This window comes from Sorex fumeus, unplaced genomic scaffold (assembly GCF_029834395.1).
Source record: "Sorex fumeus unplaced genomic scaffold, SorFum_2.1 ptg000054l, whole genome shotgun sequence".
Taxonomy (NCBI): domain Eukaryota; kingdom Metazoa; phylum Chordata; class Mammalia; order Eulipotyphla; family Soricidae; genus Sorex; species Sorex fumeus.
The window spans coordinates 15,013,229-15,034,752 of NW_026606111.1; the positions used below are offsets into that span (position 1 = coordinate 15,013,229).

Genomic DNA, 21,524 nt, shown 5'->3' on the forward strand with positions numbered 1-21,524 from the left:
TTATTAAACAAGAGTGGTTGGAGCCTCTACCATATACCAGGCATTGTTTTAAGCATTAGAGATAGAGCAGTGGCTAAAAAAAGACATGCTCTTCTTCCTTAAAAATTATTTATGAGTCAGAGAGATAGTAGAACAGAAAAGATGCTTGCCTTGAATGCTCCTGATGTGGATTTGATCCCTGGCACCCATACGGTACCCTGAGTCCCACCAGGAGTGATCCCAGAGTAGCGAGCCAGGAATGAGCAATGAGCAGAGCTGGGTGTGACCCAAACTCCCCACTACAAAAAAAGGAAAGAAAAAAAAAGTCAAAAGAAGTTATTTACTGGGAACTCAGAAAAGTGGCAAACATACAAGATTAAGTAAATTAGGAAGAAAATTGTAGATAGTGATATGTTTGAAAAAGAAAAAAATCCTCAGCACTGCTTATGGTTCCCTGAGTACCACCGCCATGTGTGATCCCTGAGCACGAATCCAGGAGCAAGCCCTGAGCACAGTCAGGTGTGATCCCAAACCCCAAAAGTTTCCAAATAAACAAATAAAATGGAATGACATATGGAGTTACTCGTGTACCTCATGAGTGCCTGGTGTCTCAACTAAGTGTACAAACACTGGCACGAGGCCATGACCAGGTATACACAAACATGAAAACTGAAGTGCACAAGCACTGATGAGCACTGCAAAGAAGGTGTGTGAGCACTGTGGCCAGGAAGTGGGTCGTCTCTGGTGAGCATGTATGATAAAAATCACAGACACACACAAAAAAAATCACAGCCACTCCCAGAACACACTATAACCAGAATATTATGTGTGAACCCCAACCCAGCAAGCACTGTGAGCAGGTGTGTTAGCACCACGCTCTGTTACAGAACTCTCAGTGTGCACCACAGGCAAACCTGTGTGATCTTTGGTCATCTCAATAGCAGCAGAGAAACCAGAGAGCAAATCCCTAGAGAGTGTTGGGGTTACAGAGGGAGATATTCCAGAGAGGAAGCAGCACCTGTAAAATCCCAATGGGTGAGGAATCACGTTTCTAAATAAGTGAGTCCTTTTCTGCATCACCCTTTGGCATGTCACCAGACAGCTGAGCGATTAGGAGGACACTCTGCACATATGGACAACACTGGGGATAGAACAAGCAGCTTCACACTTGTGAGGTAGACATGTTTTGTCACTGAGGTATTCCCTGAGGCCCATTGTCACTGTCACTGTCACTGTCCTCCCATTGTTCATTGATTTGCTCGAGTGGGTCCAGTAACGTCTCGATTGTGAGACTTTACAGCATTCCTTTCCTCCAGCATCATTCCCTTGTGTGTCTTCTCAAGGACATGTTCACTAACTTTCCAGGGCACAACTAACAGCTTCTTATGGGTACACAGTGCCCTATATTCTAAGTTTTGTCACCTTCCCCTCAGTTAAATTTTCCCAATTCTTTGTAATGTTTGTCGTTGGAGGAGTTTGAGCCACACCATAGTACACAGGTGCTACTCCTGACTCTGAGCTCAGGAATTACCCCTTGGCTGGACTTGAGGGGAAATATGTGGTTACAGAGATTTGAACTGGAACTTCGTAATGATTTTTCAGTAAAGGACTTATGAAAAGACAGTATACTCCATCATATCTGAAACTTGTATATATTTTTATAATTGTTATCACCAGTATCTGTGGTGCACTGTAGCACTGTCCTCCTGTTGTTCATCGATTTGCTCGAGCGGGCCCAGTAATGTCTCCATAGTAAGGCTTGTTACTGTGTTTGCCATATCGAATACGTCAAGGGGAGCTTGCCATGTGGGCGAGATACTCTCGGTAGCTTGCCGGGCTCTCCGAGAGGGGCGAGGGAACCGAACCCAGCTCGGCAGAGCCAGCTGCGAACAAGGCAAATGCCCTACCGCTGTGCTATCGCTCCAGCCCTATCTGTAGTGATCCTCACATATTATACAAATGATTGAAGCACAAAGTGGATGGATAAGCTAAGTGCAGAGTAGGAAGGTCAGCAGAAACCAGGGCACCAGACGTGTGCATTATTACTAAATTAGACTTTTTCCTTCATACAAATAAAGGGAAACTTTCATGGATTTGAAAGAACTCATCAGTACAGTAAGATTCTTACAGAGTGTGAGAGGTTTGAGAACTTGGTTCTGGAGATGGACCTTGTTGCAGAAAGTCTGAATAGAAGATGATGTAGCAAGAAGTGCTAAAGAGGAAGAACAAATAGTACTTAGTGACCGATTCAATATAATGAACACTTTTGAGGGCTCTGACGAGGGTGCCTGGATGTGTGATGTAGGTGATTCTCTGATGTATATATGTATATATATTATATGATATACATGTGTGTATATACACTTGTATGTGTGTATTATTTATATAGACTGCAGTTTTTCAAAATTACTCAATGTGGATATGTTGAGTTGTATATCAACATAAACAAAAGAATATGCCATCTTACAGGCAATTGGAAAAATGAATTCAGATCTTAGGAAAGAGCTTTGGGTTAGAAATAGAGATGTGAGAATCATTAATATGCAGTAAGTTTTTAACTGAATTGTATGGATTTTGCTTTGGCCATTCCCAGTGTCCAGACTTAATTGGTGCTACTCAAGACATTGATATCTATTCTTTATTAAACCTCCTTGCATTAGTGATAAATAGAGTTTATGGATGTCAAAAATGCTTTTTTTTCTTTTTTGCCCACTAAAATCTACTTTTAATGTGTCAAGCACCGTGGAGCTTTTTATTCATTATTTATATGGAATTCTATAAGTGGTTGAACTCCCCATTTTATAAATGGGGAATAATTCAAGCCTTAGTTCACTGTTTGACCCAAGGTTATGCCAGTGGTATTAAGGCTGAATTTGAACCAGTTCTCCCTGATTCTAGGGACCCTGCCCTACGGCTGCTCTGTTCTATCACTGAATGCAATTATTAGCTGATATATAAAAGAATTCTTTCTAAAGAGCCTAGAAGTACACAATGAAAACATTAATAATGATTATCTCTGCATGGTGAAATATGAATGGTTTTTGTTTTCTTTTCCGGACTCTGTATTTTCTGAGTTTTATAAAATGAATATTTATTACTTTTTTCTAACCAGAAACATAATGGCACTATGTCTGTAATAGTTATGTTTTATTTTTTTCCATCATAGTGTTATCTGTGGCCACTTAGTGCATTTTAACCATTGCTTCACACCTCCTCCCATCACATTGATGGGAAATCTTAAAGAGAAATATCTTGGGTGATTATTTTGCTTATGTATAATCTTAGCCTAAAAGACAAGAAATGATTTTGCTTAAAGCTCACAAAGCTTACTAGGAGGCTTGAGGATAGTGTCATTCTGACCTCAGCACAGGTGCCTTGGCTTTCTTTTTTTCCTCAGCTCTGCTCTATAAGAGTTTAACTACGGATGTGCTAAGTATGCATGGGGAGGGGAGTGGAAACCTTTGACATGTGTAGAAAGCACTGGAGATTTGGAAAAATTATGTTTCTTAAGTAGAAGAGATAAAAGGTAGAGATAGGAAGCATACTTTTAACTGTTGCTTTCCTTGTACGTGATTATGTGTCAGTTCAGTTCTCTGTTGCTTTTTTTGGTTAGACATTGACATTTGTCCATTTAGATTTTTTCAGTGTTCTACTAATATGAAATGTTTTGTTAGATTGAGTTTGGTGGTTATATAAAATCCTTAGGAAATGAAAATATTTCTGGACTATGGAAGAAAGCATTAAATAATTGCCTTTGAAAGAAGCACAGCAGAGAAGAAGCACAATGTTTAAAATCTTCCATTAAGAACAGCAAATTATCTGGTTCTCTGTAGTTTTGAATTGGTCTGCTCTTGAGATGCAGACTTCTATTCTTTAAAACACAAGGTTATTTTCCTATAGGGTACTTAAAATAGAATATTTGATTGCAGGTACATAACCCAACCCCAAACTCAGGTTTGTAGGCATCTTTCTGGCAAGAGAGCAAAGGAAAAAACATGTCTGGAACTTTGCTTATTCAAACAGAAACAGTTGAAGTTTCTGTTTCTGTAGATGCAAATTTTTTTCCTACGTGCTGGCATTCTGGGAAACTGTGGAGTAATTTTGTGGGACATTGAAATTGCAATCAAGTCCCTAAACATTTAAACTTACTTTAGAGATGTACTGGTTAGAAATGAAATTCTTAAGTTTGCTTTGTACGATCCTATATGCAAGGATTATATTCTGTTTCTTCCCAGATAAGAATTTACCAATACTAGAAAAAATTGCAGAATACACCGAAACATTATTAGTAAAAATTGGTTCTTGAGTCAGAAATTTTCACTATTCCTTTGGTAAAATTTGCTGAATGGGAATCCAGGATTGATTAAACAGCTATGAAGAGACCCTTAGATGTTTGAGTTGTAATCAATTTTAGTGGTCATCTGTGGTAAACTTCATTTTAAAGATAAGCATTTATTTCTTTTCAGTTGTGTTGGCAAATGGAGCTATTACAGCGAGGTTCTTTATAGCTGAGTCCTGAAGTCATATTACTTGATTCCTTTAGGAATATAATTAAAGTCACCTCCTGTCCAAAGAAATGGAATCTAAACTAAAAAAGTTTCATCAGGTAGCTATGATGATGATGGTGCAATTTTGACTCTGAAAACCTTGTTTAAATTTTTTAATTATCCTCTTAATTTGGGCTGGACGATAGCACAGAGGGTAGGGTGTTTGCCTTGCATGCAGCCAACATGGCCGACCCGAGTTCGATTCCTCCGCCCCTCTCAGACAGCCTGGCAAGCTACTGAGAGTATCTCGCCCGCAAGGCAAAGCCTGGCAAGCTACCTGTGATGTATTCGATATGCCAAACACAGTAACAACAAGTCTCACGATGGAGACGTTACTGGGCCCGCTCGAGAAAATCGGTGAACAACAGGAGGACCGTGACCGTGTCCTCTTAATTTATAACAGCATTAGAAGCTGCTATGTAGAACAGCTTTGTCCAACATAATTGGAACTACTGTCACTGTCCTCCCGTTGTTCATGGATTTGCTCGAGCGGGCCCAGTAACGTCTCCATTGGAGACTTTGTTGTTACTGTGTTTGGCATATTGAATACATCACGGGCAGCTTGCCGGGCTCTGCTGTGCGCGAGATACTCTTGGTAGCTTGCCGGGCTCTCCGAGAGGGGCAGAAGAATCGAACTCGGGTATGCCATGTTGGCTGCATGCAAGGCAAATGCCCTATCGCTGTGCTATCGCTCCAGCCCATTGGAACTACTTGTGTATTTAAAAAAACTCTAGAAGCTCTTTTAAAAAAGAGAAGGTAAATAGTGAAATTGATGACTTTAACTTGTTATGTCCTAAATAATATCATTTCAACGTATACTCAATATAAAAACTATTATTGACAGAATAATTTCTTTTTATTGTTCTTTGTATTTGACATATATTTACCACTTAGAGCACATCTCAGTTAAATGAATCACATTTCAAGATATCAAAGCAACATGTAAGCTAGTGGTTGCCAAGTTGAACAGTGTCGATTTAGAACATGTTCTTTTAAATGTTCACCTATAATAGAAACAAAAATATTAGAGTATAAATACCATAGACAGAATTCCTAATGCTTTTATATAACATGAAAAAGGGAAACATATGTTGCAAATTAAATAGATTGTAAAGTTAGCTCCAGGTAAAGTTAGCTAATTTAATGAGCTTCTGCATTCCTGACAAGTTTCGAAAGTATTACTCATATAGTAATAATTATAAGTTAAACATGAGGGAAAACTAAGACTTGATTCACTCTTGTACTTGAAATAGGCAAGTTTTCTATCAACAAACTTATTATACCCACTCTGATTCTTTCAAATTCCCAGAATTGCAGGGGACAGTGATTCAGTGGGCAATGAAGAGTTCTAGCTATAAGTTTGAGATCTTGTAGAGATGGATGAAATCCCCAGTTTCCCCTCTAATGAAGCATTGCTGCAGAAACTAAAAAACAGGGAAATTGCCACTGCAAACTACATTTTTCAGACTAACAAGAAAACAGACTATTATAAATTATCTATCTCCAGTAAGTCAATAGAGAACTATGTAGGACAGAAATCTTTTTTTTTCTTGGGGAGGTATCTATTTCCTGAGACCTTAGATATGAACTTCTGTCTTTTAATATGAGTAAGTAATAATGGGTGCTGGTTTTTACTCTTAAGTGAAAGTTTAGGAAAATGAGTAGGGTCAGTGTATCTTCACATAGTTTGTGTGATTTAATCTTGAATCTCTCTTTATCTGTCCTCACAAGAACATAGAAACTTTTCACCTGAGAGCTAATAAAACCAGGGAAGAATAACTGAAAAAAAATTCTGAGTGAAATGCAAAGTAACATCTGGTCAGTACAACTAGAACTCCCATTCAATTCTTTTATTCAGAAGTCTGAGCATTTAGGTTTTACAAAGGAGCAGCACTTGTGGGAAAATGATGGATTCTGGTGAGTCTGTTCCCTGCCCTGGGCTGCCTCAGGGCTCTATTCCACATTCTCAGTGGAGTCCAGCCCCATTTCTCTCACTCCTGTCAGGCAAACTTGAGTAGTACATTAGAATTTCTCTTACTCTTTCTTGGATTGATTACTAAGAGACCTTTTTCCCCCCTCTCATTTTTATATTTTGGCATCCAGGAATTAAATAGTTTTAATTACTTGGATCTGTACAGACTTGCGGACCTTTTTAACCTCACTTTGTTGGAGAAAGCCGTGATTGACTTCTTGGTGAAACATCTCTCAGAACTGCTGAAGAGTCGCCCAGAAGATGTACTGACGCTTCCTTATTGCCTGCTTCAGGAGGTCCTGAAGAGTGACCGCTTGACCTCGCTGAGTGAAGAGCAGATCTGGCAGGTAAGGTGCTCTGTGTGTGTCTTCTTCTGGCTTGTGGAGAAGGTAGGGACTGATTGAAAATAAAAGGGTTGAGCCACAAGGGACAGGAATTTTTGTCTGATTGGACCTCTTTGGGGTAGAAGTTTACATAGGATATTCCCTGCTGGACAAAATTTTAAAAAAAAGGAAAAAAATGGAAGAACATGAGCTTCGAGAACTCAGAGCCTTAGCCTGTTCAGCTTGAGAGAGAATCTCAGGGGTGACAATCATGATATCCTCAATAGGGTTTCCTTCGTCTACATCTAAGGTGGTTCCATAAGAAAGAGTCAAAGTTCCCCTCTTTCTCTAATTAAAGTATTTTTGAAAGAGTATATGAAAAGAATGGATTATAAGTGGTATTGGTGCATATAGCATTTCAGATCAATGGCATTTCAGAGCGATAGTAGAGTAGATCAGGGGATTGCTTGCCTTGCACTCAGCTGACCTGGTGAGATCCATGGCACTGCATATGGTACCCCAGCACAGTCAGGAATAGCCCCTCAGCACTGCAGAATGTAGCCTAAGTCAGACCCCCCTCCTTACACCCAAAATAAAATGACCAATGGAATCCAAACAAGAAATAATCCAATGCCAAAAAAATGTGCTTTTCTTGTAATTCAGAAACTTCCTTTGTTGTAGCAGAGAGTGGCTACATGAATGAAATCAAGCACTTCTTGTACCACGGGAAAGAGTCTCTCCCTAGTTTATTCTGCATTTATTGCTATTTTCCTGAGCCTGGCTTTTTGCCTAACATAGCATTCTTTTAGAAGATCCTTTGTGTAGGGGACAAGAGGGATTGTGTGTGTGTGTGTGTGTGTGTGTGTGTGTGTGTGTGTTTTCAAGTTGATTGTTCAATTTAAATTTTTTTCCAGTCATCCCTGATGGATATCCTTGAACAATTCACAGGGTGTCTTTGGAAAATAGAATTTATATTTCTCCCTTTTTCAACATTGGCTGTCTCACCCACTGAAGCACTGGCTATCCTGTTTCTTTTAGAGGCCATATCGCCAAGATTTCACAATCATTTGAAAAAAAATAGAATTATATACAGTATGACAGTATACAATGAACTTTATAGATCTGCCTCAACAGGTTGATAATTTCCCTAATACCTTTCTCGCTTATTTCTTTTTTCATCATATTCTCCCTTCCTTTTGTTGTTGTGGATCATAACACTTGACTGTGGTATTCAGATACTTGGTTTTGTTGCTCACCATGGGTTGCCTACTAGATGTCATTGTCCCAGAGGTCCCACACTCTTATGACACTGAGAGTCATAAACAACAGTGTCATAGGATTGCACCTGAGATATGAAAAGGATACCAAGGATCAAATTCTCATGCCTGCAAGGAAGGGGTGTGTTACCACTGAATGACATAGCCAGGCCCTCTTGGTCTTACTTTACCCAGCAATCTTTTAGGCCACCTAAGTGGCTAGGCAGTAGAAAACACTCCTTGAATCTCTGAAATGTATGAGGCGCAGAATTTAGAGCATCCAGGACACAGGCTCTTGGAAGATTTACTGACTTGTTGCACAGGCCTAAAAGATAGCTGCCATCAGTTCCATTTTCTAGAGAAACCGTTCGAGACCTCAATGCCTTACCCAGGGTCATGAAGCAGAGACAGTGATCATATCCCAGTGTGCTGATACCGTATTATCTTGCAAACTCTAAAGAGATTTTTCAAAAGATATATATATATATATATATACATATCTTCTCAGGTATTTCAGGAAAAGGTCAGATGTATTGCTGAGATTGGGTTTTTGATATACATTTTAATTACTGATGATTCTCTCCTGTAAACACCAATTATTATAATTTTCTGGTCACTTCAAATGGGAAAAGCCAAAACTGTCATCAGTTCCTAAGAGGAACAACTAAGACTTGATATTTATTGTGCATTTAATTATTCCTAGCAGAATTGAGGGAGATCTGAACTGTCCGTCCTTGTGACTTCTCTTCCTCTTCATGGCACTGTGGAAAGCTCTGCCCGAGATTGATATGGCAGTGTACAAATGTTTGCATATTCCTTAATTTTGTACTGTATGCTTAAGAGTTATCATAATTGTCTCTCCAAAGGTAACTGCTATTGTAATGTTGATATTTAAAATGTAGATGATTAAAATACATTACTAGATTGTAATGTAGATGTATTCTTTCTGCTTCAGGCAATATTTTTTATACCTATTCTCAAAAAAGAATTAAAAGATTCACATAAATATGATCAATTTAGGCATTCAGCAGGCAATAAGAAACTGTTTTTGTTTTATCTTAGTAAATAAGTAATTCCCTCATATTCAATCCCATCGAGAAAAATCAAATCAGACCAGCTATATTGCCTCAAGTATAGTTAAGTTCATCATTTTTGCTGAGGTTATACTAGTAATGCAATATACCATGGAAGAATCTAATATTCTGCCCAGGGTGAAGATTGGGTATGCCAGAGGATTAGTGTCAGGGTGCTTTATAGAAGTGAAACTTGATGGACAGGCTGGAGACAGATCTACAGAATCTCATTAAATTGCTGAATTGTTCATTACGGAACGTTCTCACTGTAATAAAGTGCTCATTGACTTTGACAAATCCCCATCCCATGCCTTAAAGAACAGTGAAGCAAGCAGTGTTGGGGAGGAGAAAGGAAATTGGCACAAAGTAGGTCAGGTAATAGAAAAGCGGATGGAAGGTTAGAGTTATTTGATTAATATTTGCAACCAGTAAATTACCCGAGAACCCAGTAAACACACACACACACACACACACACACGCACACACACACACACACACACACACACGCATGACCACAGAGGCATGTTTTTACATGTGGCTCATCCACTCCAAGATAATGTAATCTGGACCTTTGCTTTCTTTGGTAAAAGATCTTAGTTTCATTATTCATCCCACTTCACACCGTCTAGCTCTGCATATGTGTCATAAGAATCTTCAATTCTCGGAATTGGAGAAATGGTACAGCAGAAAGGACACTTGCATTGTCTGTACCCTCCTGGGTTTGATTACTGCCACTCATATAGTCCTCCAAGCCCAGCCAGGAGTGATCTCTGAGCATAGAGCCAGGCATCAGCACTGAGCACAGCTGTCTCTACCCTCCCATCCCAGAAAAAGACTGAAATAAAAATAGCTTCAAATAATTCTCATTGAAAAAACTCTTTTTTGGAGGGCATACTTGACAGTGCTCAAAGCTTTCACCTGGTTCTTGTGCTCAATGATCACCCCTAGAGTGAAACTATATGTGGTGCCAGGGATCAAACCCGGGTTGGCCTTGTACAAGGCAAGCACCTTACCCTCACACTGTCTCTCTGGCCCCCTGAACAAAGTTCAAAAAAAACAAAACAAAACAAAACAAAACAAATTTTTCCTGAGGTCTTTTATCAGGCCCTTTTCTGATGGCAGGTGACGTGAATCTTAATAGTCACGGATCTGGGAACCTGAGCAGTCTCCCAGGATACTGCCTTGAATATACGCTCTTTTGGTTCCCCAATTTATTTTATCTTAAGTCTTTTCTTTCACAGAGGGTTTCTTCGACCTCCCTAGTCTTTTCCTCTCCCTTCCATAGTTGTGCTCTATCCGTCAACTTCACTCTCCAGTCACAGGTAGCAAAAGGCTTGCAGCACACACATACTTTAGGTGAATTAGGAGATGGAAGTCCCCTAAAAAGTATGAGATTTTGCAAAGTTCAATTCAGTTCAGCAGTTTGCCCTTATGTTTCAAGACCAGCAATTTCTCAGGTTCCAGATAACAGACACCAAACTGGGTATTGGGATCAAAGAGAGAAGACTAAAAATGAGCAAATCAGCCAAAGAGGAAACATGGGCATGAGGTCACTCACATCCGTGACCTGACAAATCTCCACCAGTTTTATTTTGCTTTGGGGTTTTAGCTCTGTCTTAGGATTTTGTTTCAGCTGGGTTAAATTTCTTCAGTTATATTCAGCATATGGCTTCAGACCAGGGAAGTCCTGCTGTAAATTTAGAATAAAATAATGAAACAATTCCATACCACTCCCACATGCGGGACCTGCATTCATTTTCCTAGGAAGCATGGGCTAATCTCTGTTCTTCTTATGCTTGTACATTCTCTGCCTTTTTGACCTCAGATTCTCTTTCAACAGAATGAAAGGAAGATTACTTTCCATGGGAGTATATTTTATAGTAGAAACCTGAACGTAATGTAAATTCTTGTATTTGGTGGAATAGGGAACAAGCACAGCGCTCCATCATGTTTTCCCTGCACCCACTAAATGACTAAAACCGCTGACATTCCAGGCAGATCTCCTAATTCCCAGGTTCCTTTTCCAGATCTCACCCTGAGTAAGAGGAGAGATCCTTTATTTTTTTAAATCACTATTATTTTAGTTCTGAAATAGCAGATACCAGGAGAATATTTCAAAATGAATAATAGTTTAACTCAAAAATGCCTGGTCCCAATCTGAGCAGGCTTGGAGATCTCAGCCCCGGGTCCCACACAAATATATACAAAAAGTATATATACATATATATATATAAGTACATATACATATATATACATACATATTTTTTTCTTTTTGGGTCACACCCGGTGATGCACAGTGGTTACTCCTGGCTTGTGCACTCAGGAATTACTCCTGGCGGTGCTTGGGATACCTATAGAAACCCGGGAATAGAACCCAGGTTGGCTGCGTGCAAGGCAAACATCTTACCTGCTATGCTCTTGCTCCAGCCCCAGAAGTTCACTTTTTTGAGATTTTGATTATCAGGCTACTATGCACTTTTATTTTCCTTATGGGGGCAATAGTTACCATGTGATTTATTCTTTTACTGTTTGCTATTTTTCCTTTCTTGAGGAGAGGAAATTTATTTTACCCTCGCTGGAGCGATTGCATGGGCTGGAGCCATAGCACAGCGGGTAGGGCATTTGCCTTGCACCCAGCCTACCCGGTTTTGATTCTGCTGTCGCTCTCGGAGAGCCCGGCAAGCTACCAAGAGTATCCCGCCCGCTCAGCAGAGCCTAACAAGCTCCCCGTGGCATATTAACTATGCCAAAAATAGTAACAACAAGTCTCACAATGGAGACGTTACTGGTGCCTGCTTGAGCAAATTGATGAACAACGGGAGGACAGTGCTACAGTGCTACAGTGCTTTTTGGGTGATACCTGGTGATGCACAGGGGTTACTCCTGCCTCTACACTCAGGAATTACTCCTGGCGGTACTCAGGACCATATGGGGTGCTGGGAATTGAACCTGGGTCAACTGCATGCAAGGCAAATGCCCTACCTGTTGTGCTATTGCTCCAGCTCCCCGATAGTTGAGTTTTAGGCACATAAAATTTCAACACTAATCCCACCATCAGTGTCCCTCTCTCAGTGTCCCTTCTTCCATCCTCATCCCCACACCTCCATTGCCAGTCATCTTAACAGATACATTACAAAGTTCTGGTCGGGGTAAAAAGCTTTTTTTTTTTTTAAATGCTTAATTATTCAGTTAGAGATATTTAGTTTAGCTTTGTCTCTGGATGAAGGCCAGTTTTGTTTTCCTTTAATTATTATTTTGTTAACTCTTTCTAGTGAAACAGTCTTATGATTTTTATAGGAGAGTAGGAATGTCCGTGCTTTTCTTCCTTTTATTTGAGTGGGGAATGGCCACGCACTGCGTGTTCCCCTTGTTGCCACTGGTATGTGGCATACACAGTGATGCTCAGGGGAGCATGCAATACATGATGGCAGCCAAGCCTCCCACATGCAAAGCATGTGCTCTAATCCCTTGCATTTTCTCCCTAGCCTTTTCTTCCTTTTCAATCTTGGTTGAAGGCACTTCCTTCTTATGTCCTTGAGTCTGACTTTGCACTCCAGTGAAGATCACTGATTTGATGTTAAACAAGATCAGACCTTTGCATGAAGTTTTCTTTATCCCTGTCCCATTGCAGTATAGCGTGGCAAAGAGGCACCATGTTATTTGGTTTGGGGCCAAGGAACAATCCTGTTTACATTTGTCTTGGATTATACAACCCCAGAGGCAAAGGCTGAGCTGGCCTTGTTTGCACTGAGCACTGCCATGTTGTTCTCTTGCACTCTATAAATAATAAATAAAAATAATCATGCAGTTTTTATATTAAAATGTATTGAATAGGTAATAAGCTTCCCTACTATTCATAGAGAAGGCTGAATTTGTTCTAGCAAAATTGGTAAACAAAATGAGTTCAGTCTTTTTAAGCCTGTGTTTTCTCCCGTCTTTTGTTGGAAATGTTCTTCCATACATCATATTGTTCATAACGTTCACTTTCTATCTCTAGAGACTTAAGTCACATATTGTTTAGAGTAGTCATCAACCTCAGATGAAGTAGTTTACTGACAAACCCCTCCTGGGCTTTTATCTACACCTAAAAACCACCCACACTATAGCTTTATTTAATCATTTCCTCAAAAGGAGTTCCGGAGGGTGAGTCTAAGCAAAAAACTATACTTTTAAACTTGGAAAAATAGAACCACTATCGATGTACACGCAACTTTTTCTGATAAATTAATTCAAATGCACTTAAAGCAAGCAAGTACTCCAAACAGCACTATATAAAATACAACCTTATAATAATGCTTCATGTTTGTATGTGACTGCACAGTTTATAACACACTTCTGTAGTTAGCATTGCTTTGCTCTTCTATGGTATAAATGGTATAACTGAGCTAGAAATATGACTCGTTCTAATTCTTGCTTTCCTTTCACTTTGGTCTATAGCTACTAAATTGATAATAGAAGTTTAAAGGTACCTGGGAAAAATGGACAAAGAAGCACATCAAATTTATATTTAACTTTAAAGGACAATGGGAAGAGTTTGGCCATACCTGTTCTCTTGTTAGTGCCTACAGACCAAAAAGAAATGATGGTCAACTGTGCCAACACATCTGTGTCATGCTACTAATTTTCTCTCTGTGCACATTGGCATGTGCTTCGTTCATTTCAGGTAGTTGATTTTTAATTCCTACTCTCCTGGGTTATATCCTGATAAGTAAGTACTGTAGCTGCCTGCTTTGTGATGAGTTACAGGCAGGCAGTCAGCAGTGGGAAGGATTAGCATGATCTTGCATCCAGAGACCTCACAGAATCTGATGTAGAACATCTGATTGCTACTCTTTCCCATTACGCTGATTTTTTTCTCTCAGTGAAGACTGGCATATGCCGTTATTTATTTAAAACATGCTAACTCTGGCATACACCACTGGTGGCTCACACTTGGATGTGGCTTAATTAACAAAAACTGTAGGGCTGATACCATATTGATGATTTTCTTGCTAATTTTGTACCTGCTAAGATGTCAGAATAAGATCTTAGCAGGTACAAAATTAGCAAGAAAATCATCAATATGGTATCAGCCCTCTTATTATGACATCTTATTATCTCATTCCTACTTTGGACAAACTGGCAGGCTACCGAATGTAGCCTGCACACACGGCAGAGTCTGGCAAACTCCCCGTGGCGTACCCAATATGCCAAATACCAGTAACAATGATGGGTCTCATTCTCCTAAAGAGCCTTGAATATAATCTCAGGGCTAGGATGAAGGAGACGTTACTGGGGCCTGCTCGAGGCAATTGACGAATAACAGGATGATTTGTGATTTGTGATTTGTACTTGCTTAAATGATATGAATACATTAGAAAATGAAATTCTCCTCTTGGAAAATTCATCTTCTCCTACTGCACTTTGCCTTTTCTTTATTCCTAATTCCTATTCATTGTATATATCCTCTAAACATATTTGTACCTACTATCAATCTAAGTGTTTGAATCCACACCTCAAAGTAATCTGACTTGAAGTCCAGGGCCTAGCTCAGAATTTGGAGCACATACTACACTCACACAAGAACCTGACTTTGGGTGCTGGAGAAATAAAACACACGATTTAAGGCACATAAGTTTCATGCTGCAACTGTGGTTTAATCCCCAGCACCATATGGCTTCCTAAGCATCACCTGGTGAGAAGCCCCTGAGCACCACTGGGTGTGGTCATGGAGGTGACTGAGCACTGCTAGGATAACCATGGTATCCCCAGCATTAGATGACTAAAAGAACACCCATCCTTGGGCCCTCACCAGAATGTCATTAGGAAGGACCTGGGCCTCCTGAGGAATAGCACTTCATCACTGAATCCTAGCATTGAACCTTTCAGATGATTGGCTGTATATTCACAAAATATGTGTGGCCATGAGACACTTCCCACCCCAGCCTGCTGTTGCCACCAACAGATGCATGAAGAAGGAAACAGGGCCACCAACTTGTTGGTGATCAGTTATCATTTATTCCAATCTCTGTCCTGCCATTTATTCCATTTTCCCTGTGTGCCTATTCCAGTCTCACACTGCCCTCATTTCCGTCTCCTACTTTCCCCCATGCTAATCTCCCCTCACCTAGTCTCCCTGCCTTAGTCAAAAGCCCAACCTCCAAGGGTAGCACTGTAGAACTGTAGCACTGCCCTCCCATTGTTCATAAATTTGCTCAAGCGGGCACCAGTACCGTCTCCATTGAGACTTGTTGTTACTGTTTTTTGGCATATCGAATACGTCATGGGGAGCTTGCCAGGCTCTGCTGTGCAGGTGGGATACTCTCGGTAGCTTGCAGGGCCCTCTGAGAGGAATCAAACCTGGGTCGGCCTCGTGAAAGGCAAACACCCTACCAGCAAGGCGAGCCACAGCCTGTCCCCGCCCCTTGCCTCTCGGTGCCCCCTCGATGCTCTTAGCTGAGTGTCCTGCGGGCCGAAGCATTTACTTTGAAAAAATTAGAGTGTTCAAAGCAGGCCCGAGCTGCCGGGATACCTCCAAGGGTGTGGATAGCAATTACACATAGGTGAGATAGCAAAATGAGTGTATGTACAGCCCTACCCTTCCTTCCAGGGAAGTTTCTTCTAAGACGAAGATGTCATCCTGCTAGGAGATCTGCTCAAGGGCAGAATTTCATCTAACGGCATAATTTTCCTTCCTTAGTCCATAACCATTTAAATAGCTACCTTAAATTTACTTCTTAATAATCTTTCTAGTCATTTTGTATGGACGCAGTAAAAGATATATTGAGCTTAAGGGGTGGCTCTTCAGGGAACATCTCACTATAGATCCCATTTGTAGATTTCACTTACAAGTACAAAGTCCTCAGGTCAGATTATTCCTTCCAAACCTAGCAGGTTCCTTGTCCAGTCACTTTTTTTTGGGTCATGACAGAATTAGTCCATGACTATGTTCTTAACTTATGATAAGTTTTATGGTGGTCAGCCTTCCCGTTTCAATGTTGGGCTAGCTTACAGCTTGCCCTGGGTCCATACAGTCCCTTCACTGGTACCCTGCTTTTAGGATCAGATCACAATCATCCTGTTGTTCGTCAATTGCCTTGAGCAAGCACCAGTAATGTCTCCTTCGCCCTAACCCTGAGACTTTCAAAAGTGCCATATTCAAGGCTCTTTCAGGATTAGGAGAATGAGAGCCATCATTGTTACTGGTATTTGGCATATTGGGTACACCATGGGGAGTTTGCCAGACTCTGCCGTGTGGGCAAGTTACATTCGGTAGCCTGCCAGGTTGTCCAAAGTAAGAATGATATAGTAAGTTGTTGAGCGGTCTCAAATGCATCCGCATGCTTCCGGGAGCTGGGTTTTATAGTCTCTGGGTCTTGGCCGTTGATGGGATTACATGGTGCCGGGAGGGGGGGTGGGGGGCAGTTGGTGGGTGTGACCCCTGCTTACTGTGTGACCCCTGCTTACTGGAAGATGGAGGATCTGGGTAGAGGATGCTTAGCCCCGATCCAAGCAGGCTTGGAGATCTCATCCCCGGGACCCGCATGCCTTTGTTCCTCTGCCAGTGCCTTCCTGTGTGTGGAGAGTGGTCTCAGCATGGTTGTGGCTGGTTCTGGAGGTCTTCTACTGCCGGGACTCTTAGGATGCTAGGAGCTAAGGGCAACTGAGGCTTAAGTTGAGTAAATATGACAGATGCCAGGGAGTAAACATCATTTAAATATTTTGTAAGTTACAAAAGCATAGTACCAACTGTCTTCCTGGGTTTATACAAAAAGGACATTGCTCTAAAGTAAACAATGCAAAGGACATACAGGAAAGAGAAAAGCAATATTTCACTTACAAATACAAAATCTGGGGGTCCTTAGAAGGATCTGACCTTACAAGTCACAGGGTCTGATTTGGGGATATAGGTGATTAACAGGGGAAGCATAGCACAGCGAAATTAAAGATAAACACAGAGGAATGGGAGTGCCTTGAGAGCACTGTGATGTGTGTAACCCATTAAACCTAAAGCTCCCTGAAGTAAGGGAGAAAGGATAAACCAATGTTATCCACTGTTGACCAAACACCTCTGAATACTACTTGGGAGTCCCCTCCCCAAAGAAATAAGACTTTGGGTGATCATTTAAGCAAAAACTTTCCTGAGTAGTGTTCTTATTTTTAATATTTATAACATGGCCACATGAAATGGAATAAAATCACATGGTATAAGAACTGTTATCTTTCATTTTATTTCCACCCTTCCTCAATTCAGTTTCTTACATGCATGTGTCATCATTTTTCCTCATGTAGGTACTTTTTGTGCATCTTCATCACTGTATCACTGTCATCCTGTTGTTCATCGATTGCCTTGAGCAGGCCCCAGTAACGTCTCCTTTGTCCTAGCCCTGAGATTTTAAAAAGTGCCACATTCGAGGCTTTGTCAGGGTCAGGAGAATAAGACCTATCATTGTTACTGGTTTTTGGCGTATTTGAATATGCCACGGGGAGTTGGCCAGACTCTGTCGTGTGGGCAGGATACTTTTGGTAGCCTGCCAGATTCTCCAGAGTAAGAACTAGATAATAAGATGTCACTTCCGGGAGCAGGGTTTTATAGGCTCTGGGTCTTTGGCCGTAGATGGGATTACACGGTTCTGGGGGCAGTTGGTGGGTGTAACGCTTACATACTGGAAGATGGGGGATCTGGGTGGAGGAGGCCCCGTCCCAATCCACACAGGCTTGGAGATCTCAGTCCTGGGTCCCACACACCTGGGTTCCTCTGCCGGTTCCTTCATGTGTGAGGCTCGTCCAAACTAATGGAGAGTGGTCTTAAGCATGGCTGGGCTGGAACCTGAGGTCTTCAGCTGCTGGGTCTCTGCTCGGTGTGAGGAGGGAAACTCAACCCACCCTCCTCCAAGGGGGCCTGGTGAAGACAGCCAGGCGCGGAGGCAGGAGTCTCATCTTCATATCTCATTTTATATTTGTACTTACCATTTCCAAAGCTAATGAAATGTTTTTTTTTTAGTTTACTTTTTTAGTTTTTTTTTTTTTTAAGTTTCTTCCTGAAACTTTTGATAGTACCTCTTATTTATATAGTTTTAAATACAAATGGGAGCAGTAACTCTCCGATTTCTTTTTCCTAGATGTTAGGAGAAAATGTCTCCTGTGAATTATAAGGAATGCTAAACCCAGAGAATGTTTTGTCCTTCATGGGCCCCCATCACTGCTATTTAGTGCTTAACACTACCAGACTGTCTGTTTAGTTCGGATCCATGTGCAGCTGGTTCCTGTGTGAGGCTTTGTCCCCGAGGAACTTGACTAGTGGCCTTGATATTGTTTGTCTGGGCTGTGTACCTTTGTAAATGTGTACCTTTGTACACATTTCAGAGAGACTTTGGTCCAATTAATCCTCAACACTAGAGCTGTGCATTGTCGAATAGCTGTGAGGGACAGTGATTATCAGAAATTACAGAGAACTAACTTGTGTTCATGCACTCTCATTCCCATGAATGAATAGTTTTTGTTTTCTATTTTTCTTTAAATGGGCACAACACAACAAGGTGATTTATGAGGAATGACATATCTATGTTTTCTGCTTCTAATTTTCTTTGTGATTCATGTTGTTTCCAGACTGATATTTTTGTTGTTGCTTGGTGTGAGAAGGAAAAAAGATGACTGGGGAAATATTACTTATGCATTGGTGGCCTGCAGTAATAGTCTTCCTACTGGGGTTATCAGGGACTTAAAAATAAAATCCAACTATAAGCTTTAGGTGAGGTAGAAACCTGGAGGCTGGGCACAGAAGTTCATCAATAATAGTAACTATAACAATTCTTTACAATCCTGGAGAGGTGTATATTTCAATGCATTTTTGCACACATAATTTCATTGGAGTCTCTCATCAGCCTTGTTAAGATTATCCAAATTTTAACAAGAAAACTGAAACTAAGTGACTCGATTTACATTTTAAGCTTCAATATAGGTCTCTCTGTATTGTCTTGAACTACAGTATACATTAGTCACCATATTTCTAAGAAACAGAATCTCAAAGTACTTGATACATCTTCCATACATTGAATTGTATATATTGTCTGCTAATGCATGAACCAACAATACAAATTTCCTAATAAATTTCTAATTTTAATTTTTAACTCCTGTGAATCTTTGTGAGATGTCGCAAAATTGAGCAACAATATCTGGGCATCCAAATATAATGCAAAAAAAAGTATTCTAAGGGATCTTTGTATCAGTTCCCGGAAAGTTGGCACTGCATGTAGTTTGTTGAGGAGTGAGTGGAGGAATAATGCACCAATGCATAATCTTGTCAGAGGTAGGAAACTGCCTTTTATCCTTTAGGATATAAGGTGGTAACATTAAAAGCAGGAGGAAAGGAAACAAAGGGCGGATTTCTTGAAATTCCAATTGAGATTAAAATCGTTGTGAAAGAGAACTAACCTGGAGGGCCATGGTTTTTGCTACTGATTAAACTACAAGGCCTTAAACAATTTACTGGTTCTTGTTAGCAGTTGTATAGGGAAAGTAGAAATAATTAATTAGTATATCTTCATCTTATACCCAATGCATAAGGCTTTTAGAATTGTTTACGTCTTATACACAATGCATACTTATTTTAGAACTTCTTACAGCCCAATAGTTTAGATATAGAATTTAAGAGAAGGAGAGAAAACATTTTAATCTATTGCATTTTATAAATGTACAGCGGTAGGGCGTTTGCCTTGCACGCAGCCAACATGGCCGACCCGAGTTCGATTCCTCCACCCCTCTTGGAGAGCGCGGCAAGCTACCGAGAGTATCTCGCCCGCATGGCAGAGCCTGGCAAGCTCCCCATGACGTATTCGATATGCCAAACACAGTAACAACAAAGTCTCCAATGGAGACGTTACTGGGCCCGCTCAAGCAAATCGATGAACAACGGGAGAGCCTTTACCTTTTTACCTTTACCTCTCTAATAGAAATAAACGTTTATGTTATAGATCAGATAGAAATTGTTGTCAGGCCATTGGAGTGACCAGTGTGCATGATCTTCATATCAGTTGGGCCTATTAGAATACTGAAATTTTCTACTCTGGGCATCCTTAGATGGAAGATCTAAACTTAGTTGTAGAGTTATCAAAGTTTTCTAGAATACTTACATTCAGGAGATATCTTTTGCCATCACTTTTTGAAATTTAATACTTGTACCCTTATGCAATAGTTCTCCCAACACTACCACCACAACTTTTGCTCCAAGCAAAGGTAAACAACACTTCAGTTCTACACATTTGGGGAACAAAGTGGACATTCTAAGATAGTAATCATGGGGACGAAATAGAGAAAGAGAGAGAGAGAGAGAGTAGAAAAGCACCTGCCCATAGAGACAGGAAGCCGGTTGGGGGTGGGGGGTGATGGGAGGGAACCTGGGGACACTAGTGCTGGAAAATGTACTCTGGTGGAGGGATGGGTGTTGAAACACTGTATGTCTGAAATCCAATCATGAACAGATTTGTAAGGATATATCTCACAGTGATTCAATAAAAAAAGTTAAAAAAAAAGAGTAATCATGGGCAGCATTAGTAGACCAAGATGACTCAGGCTCTTTTGTGTGTATTCAATGCAGAATAAGTTTTCCAGTCTGAGTTTCTACTTTCTTGGTATGGCACACTGGAGAACTGCAATTAGGCTTCAAACAGATTTTAATATTCTTTTTTTTTAATGTAGGAGTACTGCTATTTATTCAGCCACTGATTAGCTGATTGAATTGGGCATGAACTCCACCTTATTTTATTTTCACTTTTTATAATTTTATTTATTGAATCACCACGAGACCAGTTACAAAGCTTTTGGGTTTAAGTCTAGGTCATACAATGAAACACCCATACCTTAACCAGTGCCCATTCTCCGCTACCAAACATCCCAGTATACCCCCATCTCATACCCTCCCTCTACCTGTGGGGCAGATGATTTCCACATTACTCTCTCTCTACTTTGATCACATCCAATATTTTGACACCAGACTCACCATTATTATTTTGGATTTTACCTCAACACTCAGATCTGCTGAAAAGGCAACAGTAGACAATTTGTTTTCTATTGCTGTTTAAGAATAACATATGACATCGCATGACTGCAGTAGTGGCCGCGCAATTTTGAAATTCTGAAATTTTACACTTAAATCGGGAGGGATTTCTGCTAAAATCTGCTGGGTTCCGAGATTTGTTCCTGAGTCTTTGGGATCATGGCCGTTAAGCAGCATGATAAGAAGCCAAAAAGGCCTTTCATTGGCGGCGACTCAGGGTCTCATTGGGATGGGGAGGAAAGGGCTGGCCCCACACCCATCCCATGAGGCCCCACGTGTCTCGTCACTGAGGGCTCAAACCTGACTGTCCATTGGCCTTTGGAGGATGGCAGCCACCAAG

General features: G+C 40.6%; 1 protein-coding gene across 3 annotated transcripts in view; it reads left to right on the forward strand.

The window, feature by feature from the left end:
- KLHL32 (kelch like family member 32) overlaps positions 1-21,524 on the forward strand; it is a 224,029-nt gene that overhangs the window by 155,189 nt on the left and 47,316 nt on the right. For 2 of the 3 annotated variants that reach the window (XM_056125147.1, XM_056125149.1), the window contains exon 6: positions 6,630-6,845. In XM_056125147.1, the coding sequence (XP_055981122.1) occupies positions 6,630-6,845 (216 nt within the window). Of the gene's footprint in view, positions 1-6,629; positions 6,846-21,524 lie in introns of those variants that run through there. The other variant, XM_056125148.1, reaches the window with a different exon arrangement.